This window comes from Musca vetustissima, unplaced genomic scaffold, assembly GCF_032173495.1.
Source record: "Musca vetustissima isolate MV318-11 ecotype Yass unplaced genomic scaffold, APGP_CSIRO_Mvet_v1 utg28348, whole genome shotgun sequence".
Classification (NCBI taxonomy): Eukaryota; Metazoa; Arthropoda; class Insecta; order Diptera; family Muscidae; genus Musca; species Musca vetustissima.
The window spans coordinates 118449-136533 of NW_026876335.1; the positions used below are offsets into that span (position 1 = coordinate 118449).

The 18085-nt window shown below is 35.7% G+C and overlaps 1 protein-coding gene across 1 annotated transcript; it reads left to right on the forward strand.

The window, feature by feature from the left end:
* The first annotated feature begins 2474 nt into the window (after nucleotides 1-2474).
* Nucleotides 2475-16060, forward strand: LOC133338852 (uncharacterized). The gene is made up of 4 exons (XM_061546957.1): nucleotides 2475-2678; nucleotides 10019-10129; nucleotides 10351-10731; nucleotides 15842-16060. Exons 1-4 carry the CDS (start codon nucleotides 2475-2477, stop codon nucleotides 16016-16018), a joined length of 873 nt encoding a protein of 290 aa, XP_061402941.1. The 3' UTR covers nucleotides 16019-16060.
* Nucleotides 16061-18085: the final 2025 nt, after the last annotated feature.

Sequence of the window (18085 nt, forward strand, 5' to 3'; positions counted from 1 at the left end):
GTAGGTCTTCTAGAACTCCAGGTCTTCGATAACAATACCACAAGGTCCTCCTTAGGAAGAGCTCCAGCTAATATATTAGAATACCTCCAGCTCAGCTATAAGAAGACCGTTTCCGGGTCTTCGAAAAGAAGGCCTGCAGGTCTTCTATCAGAAGAGTCTTAGCTCTGCTATAAGAAGAACTCCAGGTATTCGAGAAGAATAACTCCAGCTCTACTATAAGAGGACTTCCAGGTCTTCGATAATGGAGGCCTTCTATAAGAAGACCTCCATTATTGGTTATTTTGAGGGTTTGGACACTTTTTGCAACCGAATTGGCTTTAATTTTTCAGGTTCTTATGGGGTGTCAAATCTTCCTACCAAAAATTATTAATAATTATGCAATCCAGGTGGTGGAGGGTCGGATTGGTCCGGGCCGAAATTAGCGAAATTGTACTTGATGGGGTTTTGGATGACTTCGGTCTCATAACGAGAGTCAGCCGCGATTGTATTAATTAAACTATTTTTGACAGCGCTGTAGGATGGTATTTCACCGAGATAAAACAATTTAATTAAATACTCTAATCGTGGAACATACCTAAAATCGGTTAAAGGTCATTTCTGATTGGCATACCACAATTGTTTGTTTAACGTCTTCAGAGAAAATCAAAGAACGAACTCCACGACAATAAGATTTCACACATTATTGGATGGCCGACACGTGGAATTTATGGGTCATCCGTCGAATAGCCCTGACTAGGTACCCAATAACATCTGTTTCCCGAACTTGTTCAAAAGCTATGTTTGGGAGGTATGCCAATCAGACTGTTGATTGATTACAGACAATTCGATGAAAGGAAGTCTTTTAAAAAACAAAAAATGGACGGATGAGTTTATTTTAAAAATTTGCCAGATTTTCACTCTGCACCAAATCCTGGAAAAGACCCACGAAAAACACATCGACACATACCACCTATTTGTCGACTATAAAGCTGCATTCGACAGCCCTATCCGGTTAGGGGTGTTTAAAGCCATGCCTACGTTTGGTATTTCTGCAAAATTAACACGGCTATGCAGGATAACTTGGCACAAGGTCAACAGTTAAAGTAAGAAAGGACCTATCGGAGCCCTTCGTGTGATCTTTTTAACATCCTGCTGGAAAAGGTCATACGCGACGCAAAGGTGATCAGAAATGACACTCTGTACACCAAACAACACATGTTACTTGCCTACGCCGATGACATCGATATAATGGGTCGAACATTGCGAGCGGAACAGCCACCTTTGAACAAATTGAAAAGGAGTCTGCCAATGTGGTTCCGGCAGTAAACGGCGAGAAGACCAAGCTGATGGTATCAACGAGAAAGACGTCCAGTAGACACGGGCCAACTTTGGAACTTGAGAACTACAGCTTCGAGGTAGTTCAAGATTTTATATACCTTGGTACCGCCATAAATAAAACGAATGCTATTAGTTTTAAAATTCGGAGAAGGATTGTGATGGCCAACAGATGCTACTATGGTCTAAGTAAGCAGTTTAGTAACAAGGCCACTTCCCGCCAGACCAAATTCACACTTTACAAGATGCTGATACTACCCGTGCTATTATATGGATTTGAAGCATGGGTACTTGCGCAAGCAGATGCGGCAGTTTTTAGGGCGTTTGAAAGAAAAATTCTCCGAATGATCTACGGGCCGATCTGCGTCGACGGTGAATATCGGCGTCGAAGGAACCACAAGACCGACGCGCTTGGAAATCTTTTTAAGCTCGGCTTATGGAACAGCCGTTCTGTAGCAAGCCAGCTATGTAAGTAAGTAAGAGTTTATTTAAACAAATTGGGACTAATTTGAAATTATTTGAGAATAATTTTTATGCTGATTGTAAAAATGTGTGGATGATATTTGTATATCAATTATCCTGTGCGTAGTTGCAATGTATGAGCACCAGGTTCAAAATGAAGACGTATAAATTTAATGGGCTACCATACGACATCCTCAAATACGCCATCAAAACACTCCACTGTGTCGCTTATTGCTTGCACAAACAAACAAACCCATACGGACAACATAAATTCGTTCAATTATTTACCGCACAAAAGCTGCTGTCTCTCATTCTCTGTATCGTTAGGAAGGCATCTTTGGATCATTGAAACTGAAAGTTACTCAATTTTACAACGGTTGATTGTCCGAGAGTAGAGTAGCTTCAGCTTGAGTCATTTATGTATGTGACATTTGTTGCGTTTATGTTTGTTTTGTGTGTGTGTTTTGTCATTCTTTTCATTTTCAATTTTCTCCAACTGGGTTCTGGCGAAAGAACATTTATTATCACATTGTAATTCAAATAAAGCGGATCGTGGCGGATCGACTCACTCTCTCTGTTAAAAAAAATATAAAAATCAACTAAATACTCAATTGAAGATTTTTTATTGCGGCCGGCAATAGTAGTGCCTCCAATCACACATTGCAAAACGTTGTTGTTTTTATTGGAAATTCACGAAAATGTTTACGAAGTTTATTAATCGGTTTATCGGTATTTCATTGGCACTTACCTCAATCGTTGTCTGTGTGCATGCCAACGAAGATTCGTACGAAACATATGTACCGCCTAGACCCGGAAGTGATACAACGGAAATACGACAACATCATCCACCCTCAATGTTGTGCATGAACATAAAACCTCAACATTCGGTGGATATCAAACAAGTGCGTAACGAATACCTTCACCATGACATGTTCGGTTTATTTATGACGACATCTAACCCCAGAAAGTTCAGCAAAAATTCTTCTTTGATAAAATTTAAAATCAATTTAAAAAAAACTATTAACAACTTAACCTGTCAAATAGTTGAGTGACATCAAAAGTTTTTACAAAGTAGAGAAAAATTGAAAACAATAGACAAAGTGAATAAAAACTAAATGCTTTTCATATATTCGAAAAGTAAGGGAATGCCGTTTTGGGGACAAAAGAAATTGTGAATTGTAAATGATCGTGAGAAAATGTGTGTAAAGGAAAATATATTGATACCATTATTTTCGAGTGCTATTGGAGAGCGCGAATGTAGCATATAAACGACATAAGTAATTGTAAGACTTTCATGACTTTTGGGGCTTGCTATAGAAGACAAGGATAAAGAAAACTGATTGACTATGGACTGATAATTGTCGGCAGTAATGACAATTTTATTCAAATTTGAAAAGAAATTATTGTTGATTGGATTTATATGACGCTAGAAAATGTTATATGCTTTTTAATTTGATACAATTGGCCCAAATTGTTAATATCCTTCAACAACGTTATACAAACCCTAATAAATGTAGAAAATGAGAAAATAATTTTAGTTATTTGAATTTTGCCTTGTAAGGGCAGTGATCATTTCAAAGTAATTTTAAGTGATAATTTATATTCTTTCGAGTCGAGCTTGATGATCTAAGTTTTGCAATGAAAAGGAAAGCCAGGAGAAGAACCTACGTACCCACCATTACACTATAGGTCAAATGACCACTTTTTCTGTGCAAAATTAATATCGGCAACAAAATCATAGTATTCGTCATGAAATTTGGCCCAACTGATTTTTTTTGTTACTTGAATCGTTATTTTTGAATTTGGAAGAAATCGGTTCAGATTTGGATATAGCTCCCATATATATATATTTTCGTCCGATTTTATGTAAATGGTACACCATACTGCCAATATTGGTCCGATTTAGACAAAATTTTGAACAGAGTATTGAATTAGGTCTAGATTGGTATGTGTCAAGTTTTGTTGAGATCGGTTCAGACGAAACTATATATGGGAGCTATATCTACTCCCATATATAGTTTCGTCCAATTTTATGTAACCAGAGCACCATACTGCCAATATTGGTCCGATTGAGACAAAATTTTACACAGAGTATTGAATTATGTCCAGGCTGATGTATGCGAAGTTTTGTTGGAATCGGTTCTGATTTAGATATAGCTCCCATATATAGTTTCGTCCGATTTTAGGTAAATAGTGCACTAAACTGAATATGTTTGCCCGATTGGGACAAAATGTAGCACAGCGTACGGAATTTAATCGAGTTTGACATCTGTGAAGTTTTGTTGAAATCGGTCCAAATTTATATATAGCACACATATATAGTTTCGTCCGATTTTATGTAAATGGTGCACCAAACTCCCAATAATGGTCCGATTTAAACGAAATTTTGCACAGCGTATTGAATTCAGTCCAGTTTGGCATCTATGAAGTTTTCCTGGAAATCGGTCCATATTGAGATTTTTGGTAAATGGCGCACCAAACTTTCAATATTTATGCGATTGGCATGCAATTTTCTTATAGATTTCAGAATGTCATGTGTATGGTTTTTATTGGCTCAAATATCAATGTAGATCACATTTGTTTTTTACCCGATTCCATGTTAATGGTCATCCAAAGGTGGTATGCCTCTTCTATCAACAGGATATTGTACACATTATCATTTTTGTTTGTACCCAAAGTGGTAAAGGGTATCATATAGTCGGTCCAGTCTGACTTTTGATCTTTCCTTACTGGTTGTCTTTGAAAACATTCATCTTTCTGTGACAATTTTCCAAATTTTGCGCTAATGTTAAGCAAAATTAATGTACTATTTGCTTTAAAAATTTCTCCACCAGCACCAGGTTTTTTCTTTTTGTTACCTTCTTTTCGCCATATTTCAAAAAGTTCTATTTTTTTATACGGAGGTTGCCTAGATAAAAGAGGCATTACTCGTAAAACGCAAAAAAGTCCTCGGAGCAACACAAATGTTGCCAGACCACTTAACGTTCTGAGCCATCAACACACTTCCAAAACGGTTGCGCAAAAACATGTGTATACCATGGAAGATATTGTAGGTGTGTGGATTAATTATCCATCGCTACAACAAAAACCTGCTTTGAAAAGGACTGTTCCTAGAATGAAGACAAATGTCGAACTTTGACAAATTTGAATTTAATTCGCATATGCAAGTTTCGCATCAGGGCGGAATAAAGTTATCACCGTACGACCTTTGTAAAGCCACATAGCCCAATATGCCTGATGAGCCGCTTAACCAACGACGTAACGCGTCGCATAATGGTGGGTACGTAGGTTCTTCTCCTGGCTTTCCTTTTCATTGCAAAACTTAGATCATCAAGCTCGACTCAAAAGAGTATAAATTAGCACTGAAAATAATTTTTGATTATTGGAAAAGAAAGATAATTTCCTGCTAATACAAAATTGTAACCAAGGCTCATAACATCCCCACGCCACAGATCTTGAATAGAATAAATAAATTAAGTTTTTTAATATCTTGGGATAATTCAAAATTGTGTGAATACATTTTTATGTATATAATTTGTTTTCAATTTTGTAAAAATAAGGTTTTTAAGAAGAAAAAAAAAACAACAACATACTCAAAATTCCATAATTCGTTCGGGATGTTTTAAATTGCCTGATAGTAGGTTGCATATGCTCTCAGAAAAATAAATACCGAATTACTGACTCTCAGGTTTGAAAAATTGGGCTTGGAACTACCGACAATTAATCGGAAATAGAGTATGTACTATTTTGAAACATGGATCTACATTGAAAATTGTCTGAGATTTTTACAGCATCCAATAATGCGGAATGCCAAATTATCTGTTATTGCGGTTGGAAAATGTGGCTAAAACCTCCATATTAGCGATATTGCGCGGAACCTACATATGGAGGCTATGTCAACACATGTACCTGGAGCGAAAATATTTTGCAAATATGTTTTTACACTCAACGGAAACCTAATTGAAAACGTGGCTAAAAATCAACAACTTAAAACGTCTCAAAGGCCCGACCGAACTTAATATCCACACACACAAGGTGGATATTAATGGTGGTAGGAAAATTTTACATCCAAATTAGAGCGGATTCGGGGCTATGCGAAAAGTTAGACCAATATTGAGAATTTCATAAAACTATCATAACTTCATAAATCTAAATTACAAAATCGTAAATAAAATCTTAGAAAGATATTGCTATATACGGCCTATCCGGAAAAAGAGGTCCAATATTGATAATGTGGGATAGGATAGGAAACTGTTGTCCACTGTCAATACAATTGCTTAGTTAAAAAAACTGTCAAAACTAATCAAAATAACGAATATTTAATGCGAAGCGTTGTATGGGGGATATCATAGAATATGACAGGAAGATTGGCTACCCACTTCGTTTGTAAAACATGTCAAAAATTCCCAAAATACCGAAATTTGGGAGGTCCTGTTATATCGCAATGGGAATTCCAATTACCAAAATAGGTCAATTCCGTTAAAGAATGGTGCGGAAAATTCTTAAAATATCGAAAATTTGTGAGAGCCGTTATATGTGGACTGTACCAAAACGTGGATCGATATATTCCATTTAAATACTACGAGCTGTATTGTGATTTCAACAGACAGACATGCAAAAATCGACGTAGAATTTTATTCTGATCAGGAAAATTAAAAAAAATTTATTTATGGCACATAGGTTCACGTTCACAAATTCGGATGCTGCGCGCCAAAGTTATAATTAATTCCTATTTGCTGTAATTCTCGAATTTTTTCACAAATAGTTAAAAGCATTTGTTTTTTTTTTGCATACGTGTCAAATCACCTTGAAACACTGTTTAATATTCGCGGAAAACAAATAAAAGCATGAAGATATCTGAAAAGATAATAAATTAAATTTCAAATTGCCACATAATGTTTTTTTATTTATTTTTTTTTAATATATTTAAGGGAATACGGTTTTTCCTAAATCTTCTAAAACATGTGACGGTTTTAGACCCCATGTTTCTTTGGACCAAATCCGTTTCAGAAAATTCTGAGTCGATTTACACATGTCCGTCCGTCTGTCTTTCTGGCTGGCTGGTGCGCACGATAACTCTCGATGGGAATAAACGATTTCATCCAAACTTTGCACATCGTAATATTTCTTCCAAACATCGTTTAAGTTCGAAGATGGGGACTATCGGTCCACTCCTTCTCGCACTTCCCCACAAAATGGTCAAAATTGTGCTAAAAATTAATTTTATAATAACATGCATACGGATTATCCGATTTAAACGAAACTTTGTACAACCTATTACCTTTATCTAGTAGGAATATGGGACCCATTGCTCCACTGCTTCTGGTACCTCCCCCACAGAGGGTCAACATTTTCAACATATACAAATCTAATATTAGTCTAATGGAATGTCCGATTTGAACCAATCTTTGAACAACCTATTAGATATTAGATCAAGTTGGAAGATGGGACCATTGGTCCACTCCTTCTGGTCCTCCCACAAAAATGGTCTAAACCTCCTCCGCAAACCATAGGGTAAGGGTATATTTCTGTCGGTAACACCGACTGACACTTTTTTACTTGTTCATTCTAACATTCAGGCCACACAAAAGGCCTTCAAAACGATGTGGTAGTGACCTCATTTTATTTAAGGGAACCCCACCCATTCTCGATTTTAATTTTTCAAGATTTTCAAGTATTAAGTATTTTCCCTTTTATAACGACATTTGTATGAAATCTCCAGTTATCTAAATGTAGTCACGGCGGACAAATACCTGTACTAAAATAATTAGCAACTATGACTGCTTATAAGACCATCTTGATAAGACCACTTCCTTTTTCTCGTTCTATTTTCGGCAACCTCTTGAGGAATCATCACCTGTAATTTACCTCCAAGAGCCACATCCATAAGAAGAAATATACCAATTCTTAATACTTTAATTTCATTGGGTTGGATACCGGTCGTTCATCGTTCACTTATCGGTTTGGCAAGTCATAGAATCAGAACATCAAACAGCGTTTGAGGCTACTCTGCCCTCAGTTATTCTGTATGTCATAACCTGAGGCACGTAAGTTACCCTACGCTCTAAAACATAATTTATTCAGCTGTTCAACGTGCACACTAAGAAAATTATTATTTTTTTTTGGAAAATCGTCTATATTCGACCAAAATCGTCTATACAATAGCTATGTAGGTCCTGTATAAAGTGTTAAAATTTGGAACCGATTGGATTAATAGTTTTTATGTTATTTTTAACGTATATGTATAACGGAACCACCTAATATATTTTGGGTAATCATGGGGTTTCAACTGTAATTTTCCTTTTTGCGAATGTGCCTATAATGCTGTGTATTAAGTTTGTCTGAAATTGGTTCAGATTTTGACATATCTCCCATTTATTGTTTCGTCCGATTTTCATAAATATGAAGCAAACTCATTTTTTTCTGCGATTGATTGAAATTTTTCTCAGCGCATCACATTGTTGAGATCCGATTAGATTTAGATATAGTTCCCATATATATATATATATATATATATATATTTGCGTCGAATTTTAGGTAAATAACGAATCAAACTTCCTAGGTTAATCTGACCGAAATGAAATTGGGCACAGCATACCGAAGTGAGTATAAACTAACGTGTGTCAAGTTCAAGCTTCCATAGATAATTTCGACCGATTTCATGCAAATTGTGCACCAAATATCCACCGAGTGCGCTCTGCTGCAGCATACCGAACAGAGTCTGTAAAGTTAGCTTTACATTTGCCCAGATTCACATAATTTTGTCCGAGTCTTATAAATGGTACACCGAATGGTATGTGTATGGATTACTTGAAATCGGGTCTCATATTTAATTTTTGTCCAATTTCATGTCAGTGGCCCTTCACACGTCTGTGACAATCAATAATCTTAGAAGCAAAGTGGTTAGGGTTAAAATAAAGTCGGCCAACGTTTCTGCTTTGCTGCTTTAACTCGACTCTTAGCATTAAATACACTCCAAAGTCTGAAAGCTAAAATCCTGAATGGTTTTGATTTATTAGCTTCAGTTTTGTTTGGATCCGGCCTTATTTTTTGACTTTGAATTTGTGAGTCTATAACCATGTGAAAAAGTCCTCCCTTTTTCCTTTGACTATCTTCCTTAGTTAAAAAAAAAACAATATGTGGAGTAGTTTTCGTGATAAGCGTACGTCTTTTTGGAAAATTCGTCTCAAATCGACAAAATTAAAAGCGAGTTTAAACAAAAACCTTAGCTAATAATTCAAAACCCATCTAGAGTTTTTCTTCTACCATTATAAGCTTTCAGATTTTGGAGGTTCCGATAGGTTCACAATTTTCAAGTTGAAAATGTGTAACGGTGTTATAAATTAACCTGCAATAGCCATAAACAAAACATTATATCCCAAAATCTTGGCCTACGACGCTTTTACTTTTGCAACATTTATTGTAGTATTTGAATTTTTTATCCGATCCTTCGATGGCACCTTTAACCCATTTACCATATTCTAAGAATAATAGTTCAATAAACAACCATATGTTTTCATAAACCATGGAAAGTTTTTGCCCAATGCAGTTAATAACAATTGAACTCTAAACCCGTTAACTATTGAAATTGTCAATTCAATTTGATTTTTTTCACATTTTTAACCCAAATTGTTCGTGGCGCAGAAAAAAATGCGAAACAAAACATAGAATTCATTGATGGCGTTGACTTCTATTGACCCGATTGCTAACAGGCCCAAACTAACTGTTGTAGACAATCACCAGTCATCCAAATATTTACCCTGGGGGGCTAAACGATCTGCAGGGTTTCCTCATTCCTTTTGAAAGCAAAACAAAATTCCACAGCAGTTTTGCTTTGGTTTGTTTGATTGTTGGGGGGTCTTTCATTCATAACGAGAACAAATTAAATAATTAAATAACTCAATTATTACAACGACTGTGCTATCATTGTTGTTGTTATTGTTGCTGCCACCGCTTGCCTTTCATTTGTTGTCTTTGTTGTCGATGACGACGATGATGATGGCGTTGTTGATGTGATAATGTTTTAACTACATAATTTATATCATCGTTTACTTCAATACTGGACAACTGATGAACCATACGACCGACCGACCGGCCACCACCCACCCACACAACCTCAACCATTGACATAACATTTTGCAGGTCAAATAACTAACTAACTGACTTTTTGTTTGTTTCTTTCTGTTTTTCATCTTCCTGCAAATGCTGTGGTTTTCATTTTGCCTTCTTTGTTGTGGTGCAGATAACCGGAGAATGGCATGGCAACGAAATCATAATGCATACCCAAGATGTACCCGGGGTGTATCGCTACGACAGCTGTGTGACATTTTATTTGAACGATGTCACAGAACAAGTAAGTATTGCCAATATAATGGAGAACAATTACACAGCCGCAAAACACCTTACTACTCCCTCCATCACCACTACTACCACCACCACCACCACCACAAAACAATTATCCTGACGTGTGGTATAGATTGTGACATAATAGAATATCCTCAAATCATTTTCATTACTTTGTCATTGCCATTCACATTTCTCTCATCCCCCTCTACCCACATCTTCCTACCATAGATGCGTGAATATTACCAACCCAGCTACCGAAGAAGTGAAAGCTTTCATTCATCACCATCAATGGAGGGACATCGTGATGCATCACCCTCAATGGGCCACCGTCATTCCAATACCAGATATTTGCGTTTGATCTGGAGTGAGAAGGACGACAATATTGAATATAATTTCAATTACACAATGAACCATCCCGGTCTGTGGACAAACATTGGTGAGCAGCGTGGCTCAATGGTTGCCCTCAATAAATACAATCAATTTACTGGCACCGTACAAGTGGTGAAGGCCGTTAGTGATCATTTGGTATTGACGTTTTGTTCCAGTGATTTACATCACAGCATTTATACGGTGGTGCTAAGTCGTGAGCCACAAGGATTGGGTCAGGATGTAAGTATGCATATTTTTTTGGGGTAATTTATTATTTAAGCATAAAAATCAATGCAATAATCGGCCAGTGAACAAGGACAACCCGGAAAAAAGAAGTTAAATGTTGTTGTTGGAATAGCTGCAATTTTTTTTTTTGGAAAAATTGATGGACCTATTTTGAAATTTTTGTGGAAAAGGGGTCGTTAATCTATACTAATAAAAGAGTAAGGTGATTGACTGACTGATTTAACGATTCATCAACGCCCAGACGAAACGGCTGAAGCTAGAATCTTGAAATTTTGGGTGAGGGTCACTCTTGGTTCAAATTTGAAATGAGGGTCACTGATGGAGTGTAGAATAGATATAGCAAAGGGTTATTGGGATATTAGAACTGTATGTATAATGAAAGTACTAAAATGTACTAAATTTGGTACAATTTCGTAGCATGTGAATGGATAGAGCTACAAACTTGAAATTTGTAATGTGAATTAGGGTTGAGATGTAGGGTCTAATTAAGGAGATGATTTCGACAGCGTGTACTCATGTGTACGAAAAGTACTATATGGTACTATATTTGGTACAAATTTCATTTGGAGATGCAAATCGAGCTGGAATCCTGAAATTTAATATTAAAATTACCGTCGGAGGATGGGGATATATCCGTAGTTTTGGAAATTTGTTATTTATGTGTACGAAAAGTACTAAATCGTACTATAATTGGTACAATATGAATTTGGGTGAACCGATAGAGCGGGAACAATAAAATTTGGAGTCAGGATTACTGTAGGGGTGAAGGATTGGGGTCAGGATTCAGTTTAAGAAATTAATACTTATGGGTACTAAATGGTACTAAATTTGGTACAATTTGAATTTTAGGTGAACCAATAGAGCTAGAATCATAGAATTTGGAGTCAGGATCACTGTTGAGGTGTAAAATTGAGATATGTAGGAAGTTTTAGAAATTTGTACTAATGTGTACTAATGTTGGTACAATTTAAATTGTGGATCAATGTGGAAGTGTAGGATTGGTGTATGTAGGAAGTTTTGTAGGGTTGGGGTATGTAGAAAGTTGTGTACTAAATTTGGTACAATTTGAATTCTGGGTGAACCGATAGAGTTGGAATCCTGAAACTTGGATTTAGGATCACTGTGGGGGTGTAGGATTGGCGTATGTAGAAAGTTTTGGAAATGTGTACTACTGTGTACTAAATTTGGTACAATTTGAATTATGGGAGAACCGATAGAGTTGGAATCTTCAAACTTGGATTTAGGTTCACTGTGGGGTGAAGGTTTGGGTTAAGTAGGAATACTAAATTTAGTACAATTTGAATTGTGGTTGAACCGAAAGAGTTGGAATCCTGAAATTTGAAATTATTGTGGGAGTGTAGGATCGGCGTAAGCAGGAAGTTTTGTTGGATGATGGAGGAGCGCACTTATGGAAATAATGTGTGCTAAATGGAACTAATTTTGGTAAAATTTGAAATTGGGTGAACCTTTAGAGCTCGATTAATGAAATTTGGTACTAAAATTAAATTTATGGTCGATATTAATGCCTGGATTGTTTAGTTTTTCTGACATATGCAGTTTCCTGTGAAAATAATATAATATGTTAATACATGCTTAAATATTTCCCACATTCGCTAACGAAGAAGCGGGCAGTCTATACTAATAAAAGAGTAAAGTGATTGTCAGACTGACTTATCAACATCAACACCCAGACAAAACAGCTGAAGCTAGAATCTTAAAAATTGGGCTTAGAGTCATTCTTAGTCCAAAATTGTCAGATAAGGTTGGATTTTTGGAAGTTCGTGCTAGAACGGCACAAAAAGTACAAATTATGGTACCAAACGTATTTAGCGAACCGCTAGAGCTAGAACTCTGAAATTTGAATTGAGGGTCATTGATGGGGAGTCAAACGGTTTTTTAAAGTACGACCTATAAGTATTCGAATACTACTAAGATTTACTAAATTAGGTACAATTTCGTAGCATGTGAACGGATAGCGCTAAAGACTTGAAATTTGGAATACGAATGGTTGGCAAGTAGGGTCAATATAAGGAGTTAAAATTTGAATTTTGAGGGAATGGAAGGAGCTGGGATCCTGAAATTTGAAATTAATATTACCATCGGAGTGTAGGATTGGTATGTACGTTTTGATATTTGTACTTTTGTATATAAAAATGTACTAAATGTTACTAAATTCAATACAATTTTGAATTTTGGGGAACCGATAGAGCTGGAACACTGAAATTTGAAAATAAGATTATGTAGTTTAGGAAATTCGTATTTTGTTTTTTCTAAATGGTACTATAATTGGTACAATATGAATTTGGGTGAACCGATAGAGCGGGAACAAAAAAATTTTGAGTCAGGATTGGGGTCAGGATTCATTTTAAGAAATTAATACTTATGGGTACTAAATGGTACTAAATTTGGTACAATTTGAATTTTAGGTGCTATTGCAATTTTGAGTCAGGATCACTTTTGAGGTGTAAAATTGAGATATGTAGGAAGTTTTAGAAATTTGTACTAATGTGTACTATGGTACAATTTAAATTGTATTGGAAGTGTAGGATTGGTGTATGTAGGAAGTTGGAGACTGGTAGAAATTCTGTGTACTAAATTTGTGTTAAATGGTATGTGGGGGTGTAGGGTTGGGGTGTGTAGAAAGTTGTGTAATAAATTTGGTACAATTTGAATTGTGGGTGAACCGATAGAGTTGGAATCCTGAAACTTGGATTTAGGATCACTGTGGGGGTGTAGGGTTGGCGTATGTAGAAAGTTTTGGAAATGTGTACTACTGTGTACTAAATTTGGTACAATTTGAATTATGGGAGAACCGATAGAGTTGGAATCTTCAAATTTGGATTTAGGTTCACTGTGGGGTGAAGGTTTGGGTTAAGTAGGAAGTTTTGGAAATTCGTATTACTCTATACTAAATTTAGTACAATTTGAATTGTGGGTGAACCGACAGAGTTGGAATCCTGAAATTTGAAATTATTGTGGGCGTATGCAATAAGTTTTGTTGGATGGTGGAGAAGCGCACTTATGGAAATAATGTGTGCTAAATGGAACTAAATTTGGTAAAATTTGAATTTGGGTGAACCTTTAGAGCTCGATTCATGAAATTTGGTACTAAAATTAAATTTATGGTCGATATTAATAATCTGGATTGTTTAGTTTTTCTGACATATGCAGTTTCCAGTGAAAATAATATAATGCTTAAATATTTCCCACATTCGCTAACGAAGAAGCGGGCATATGCTAGTCTATACTAATAAAAGAGTAAAGTGATTTTGGAATCCTCAAGTTGGGAAATATGATTTATATTGGATTGTTGAGGTGGGTACTTATGAAAATTTAGCAGAGTTTGAATCAAAAGGGGCATTTCATTTCCTTGATATGGGATTAGCAAATTTTCAAAATTTTAATATTTGGTAAGAGAGGTACCAGTAGAAATGGATCCCATTTTCGGATTGGATCTAGGCTTCTTAAATTTATTATAATGTACAACGTTTGAATGAAATTTGGATATTCCATTTACTTCATATGCGATTTACAAATTTTCAAATTGTTTTCCCTTTTGGATACGTTTAAAACCTCCCCTTCTGTTACCCCGAAGGTTTACACCCTCCTCGGTAGGTCCAGGTTACACTTTCCAGTAGTCGAGGTTTTTTGCATTATTAGTAGTAATCCATGGTATCCATGACTCTGTGCGGATCAGGATCTGGAGTGCTTCTAGCGTTGACAGAATGGACTGATGAGTTCTAACTTAATCCGGGGCTGACCTGCAATGACATTTCTTTTTTGCCAGGGAAGGGGAAAGCATCTACCATTATCATCATAAGTCGTATAGTCCATGACCTCTTCTTTTCTTACTCCGAGGGTTTTGACTCTCCTTGGTAGGTCCAGGTAATGTTTTCCAGTAATCGGGGTTTTTGCATTGTTAGTTTTAATCCATGATAGCTTAACAAGGACTTTGTGCGAATCAGAATGATGACTTTGACGACATCCCCAGGATTTCATGATATGTAGCACCTGATATAACTTGCATACTCGACATGATTCTATTTGTTTTGAACATTAATAGTCTGAGGTAGTATTTAATAGTACTCGATAGTTACTTCCGTATATGTTGGATATTTTATCTTGAGCCTCAATGACATCAATCTATCGTAGGATATCGAACTTGATCTTGATGTCCAATGTAGTTATTATTAAACGATCTCGAGTAATGGCTTTTACAAAGAGTGGACACCACTGTGTCTATCACTTCCATAAGAGCATCAATTTTAGACTTACTCGGGAGAAACTAGTATTCCCCATGCTGTTCAAAAAGTTTTCAGCTGTATACTATTACAACTTCGTGCAATATTACAAATTAAATGTGTTTCGGGTGTGAGCTAGCCCTCTCAGTGGCCTCATTGCAAAATTCCGCCCTCCTTCACATCCATAAAAAAATAATTTACTCATAAATAAATTTTCGAATGATAAATTTTTCAAAACCATAAATTTTAGGCAAAACACAACATACTGGTAATATTAGTAATATTAGGTCGGGCTCCTTCACATTCATAAAAAATAATTTACTCTTAAATAAATTTTCGAATGATAAATATTTCAAAACCCTAAATTTTAGGTAAAACACAACATACTGCTAATATTAGGTTGGGGAAAAAGAAATCTATTATTTTTTTACAATATAGGTAGGTTACATTCGACGACTAACCTGTATTTCGGGTCAGAGTATTAATCATTCGACGACTGTGAATATCGGTGCTAGCCTTTATATTTCTTAATTTATAGTTTTTGTAAAATTCAATCCTCCTTTTTAGTAAGTTAACTTCAGAATAAAATATTTTTCAAAATCCTAAATTTGGTGTAGAACACAACATACTGGTAGTAGCTATTTTAATAAATATATCATACCATAAAAATATCATATTTTAAATAGTTTCATAATTATCAAACAATTTCAAATGTTCTCATGGCAATAGTTGAACTGTCTGTCTCTGTCTGTCTCCAGCATGTCTACCACTGTTAGATTTTAATTAAATTAATTATAAAATACTTTATTATGGTTTCTCTTCTTCATTATAATTTGTTGTTTTTCGTTTTTCTATCGTTGCAGGTCATTCGAAGCATTCGTAATTTGCTATCTAGACGTGGCCTTTACACCGAATCCATTCGACAAGTTTGTGTGAAGTCTTCAGCAGCAGCTCTAAATAAGTCATCGTCAACAACATCTTTGCTGGTCATGTCCGTCTTTTTATTAGTTTTAATTTGCATCTCAAGAAAATTGCAGTGAAACCGGAAATGAGAATCAAGTAGAAGAAGAAGAAGAGTTGTTAGAAAAGAAATTTGCCACATTCAGTGTCCAGCCGAGTCCATCTCCTCCCCCTTCTCACAACTATAATGATTCATTATAACGAGATAATGTCCAGATGTCCAAACGTGCCAAATTGAAAAGAAGATGAACGAAAAAAAAATCTACTAAAAGAAAGAATCCCGAACACACACACACATCCATACACAAAATAACAAATAAATATAATTACTTCTGCCATCCGCCATCTATGGTTGAAGACACATTTTCTCCTTAATTAGTTTCATTTATTTTGTTGACGAAATAATTAGGAAGGTTATTATTATTAGTATTAAACAAGGAAAAAAGTTAATTGTTTGTCTGTAATACGTTTAAGTCTTGCGTAAGCGTATAGCTTACGTCGTAGTGATCCATGTCACAAACGTGTGGGAGGTAATAATTCAATCAAAGAGTTTAATTTCCTGGTACTTTTAGTGAGGTTTGCGAATGGTGTGGGGGGTAATGAGTAATGAGGTGAGTAATTGGAGGTTTGTGGCAAATGTTTGTATGCCAACTGTTGGCTATGGTGAGGTATGTATAGTATGATAATCTATGCGTTATGTTCGGCTGGGTCGAAGGTTTTATATCCTCCATTTCAATGAAGGGTGAACACAGTTAGAAAATGTATCCAAATACCGAAAATTGGGAGTATTATCTGAAAATTCGGTTACGGTTTAGCATAATGAAATTATATTTATGGTAAATATTTCAGGCGAATTCGACAGCTCTTATAATTGTAGATATAAGATTTTCTGAGCTAGGATCGGGTAAAAGTGAAACAGGTCGATGAAGGTATACAAAATGAGATTATTTTGTTTTGGGGCCCTTTTGTAGAATATTTGAAGGTACAAAATTTTGGACTTGTTCCAAAAATAAGTATGAAAAAAAGCACAAGGACTTGAGATAGAAAAAGGACATGTTAAAAAAAATACTCTTCATTCGATTTAGCTGAAGCATGTCATTTCAAAAACCAGTAATGGGAGTAGTAAAGTCGGACGGGGCCGAAAATATGATACGATTCACCACTTTGGGTACATTTTACATACGTATCCTAAGAAACGTCGCTTTTTCGAAGGTCCATTGACATGAAATTGGATGAACTAAAATATGTGATCTATATCTAAATGTGACGCGACTTAGATCAATCCATAAAGATGTCATCTTTTTGATAGGTAAAGAATGAGACAAAATTATGTAAATCGATTTCAAGCAAATCTCAATCGGACACTCGTTGATTATTTGAAACCAAATATACATGAAGTCAGTCGAATATATGGGATATGTCTGCATTTTTACAAAACAATTACGTCATTCTATACACAAATTGGTACGTTGTGCAAAATTTCGCGTCAATCTGACAAAAATGATTAAAATCGGACGAAAAAATTAACTGAAGCTATATCTAGACCGATTTCAACGAAACTTGTCACAGGTTAAATTATACTAATTACAGTACGTTTTATGCTTATCGGCCATATTTTGGGTCCTTGATGCATCATTTACTTCAAATATGAAAATATAAATGGTAGCTATATCTAAATCTGAACCGATTTTCACGAAACTTTTCACATATCATTCTAGCCCTAATTCAGTACGCTGTGCCAAATTTCGTGCAAATCGAAGGATATATAGGGACTTTGGTGCACGATTTACCTTAAATCGGGCGAAAATATATATGGGAGCTGTATCTAAATCTGAACCGATTTTTCCCAATTTCAATATGGTTCGTTCTTGGGCCAAATTCATCCAAATCGAATAATAAATGTGACTTGTACTTTGCTTACAATTTAACATGGACAGACAGACGGACGGACGGACATGCATAAATCGACTTAGAAAGTGATTCTATGCATATTCTCAAAAGGAACCATGTGTCTATCTCGTTTCCTCTTGCCTGTTACAAACATATGTACAAAGGCATAATACCCTGTACCACAGTGTGGTGAAGGGTATAATAACCTGCAATAGCCCCCACTCAAAACTATATTTTTTATGAACTTTAGAATTACC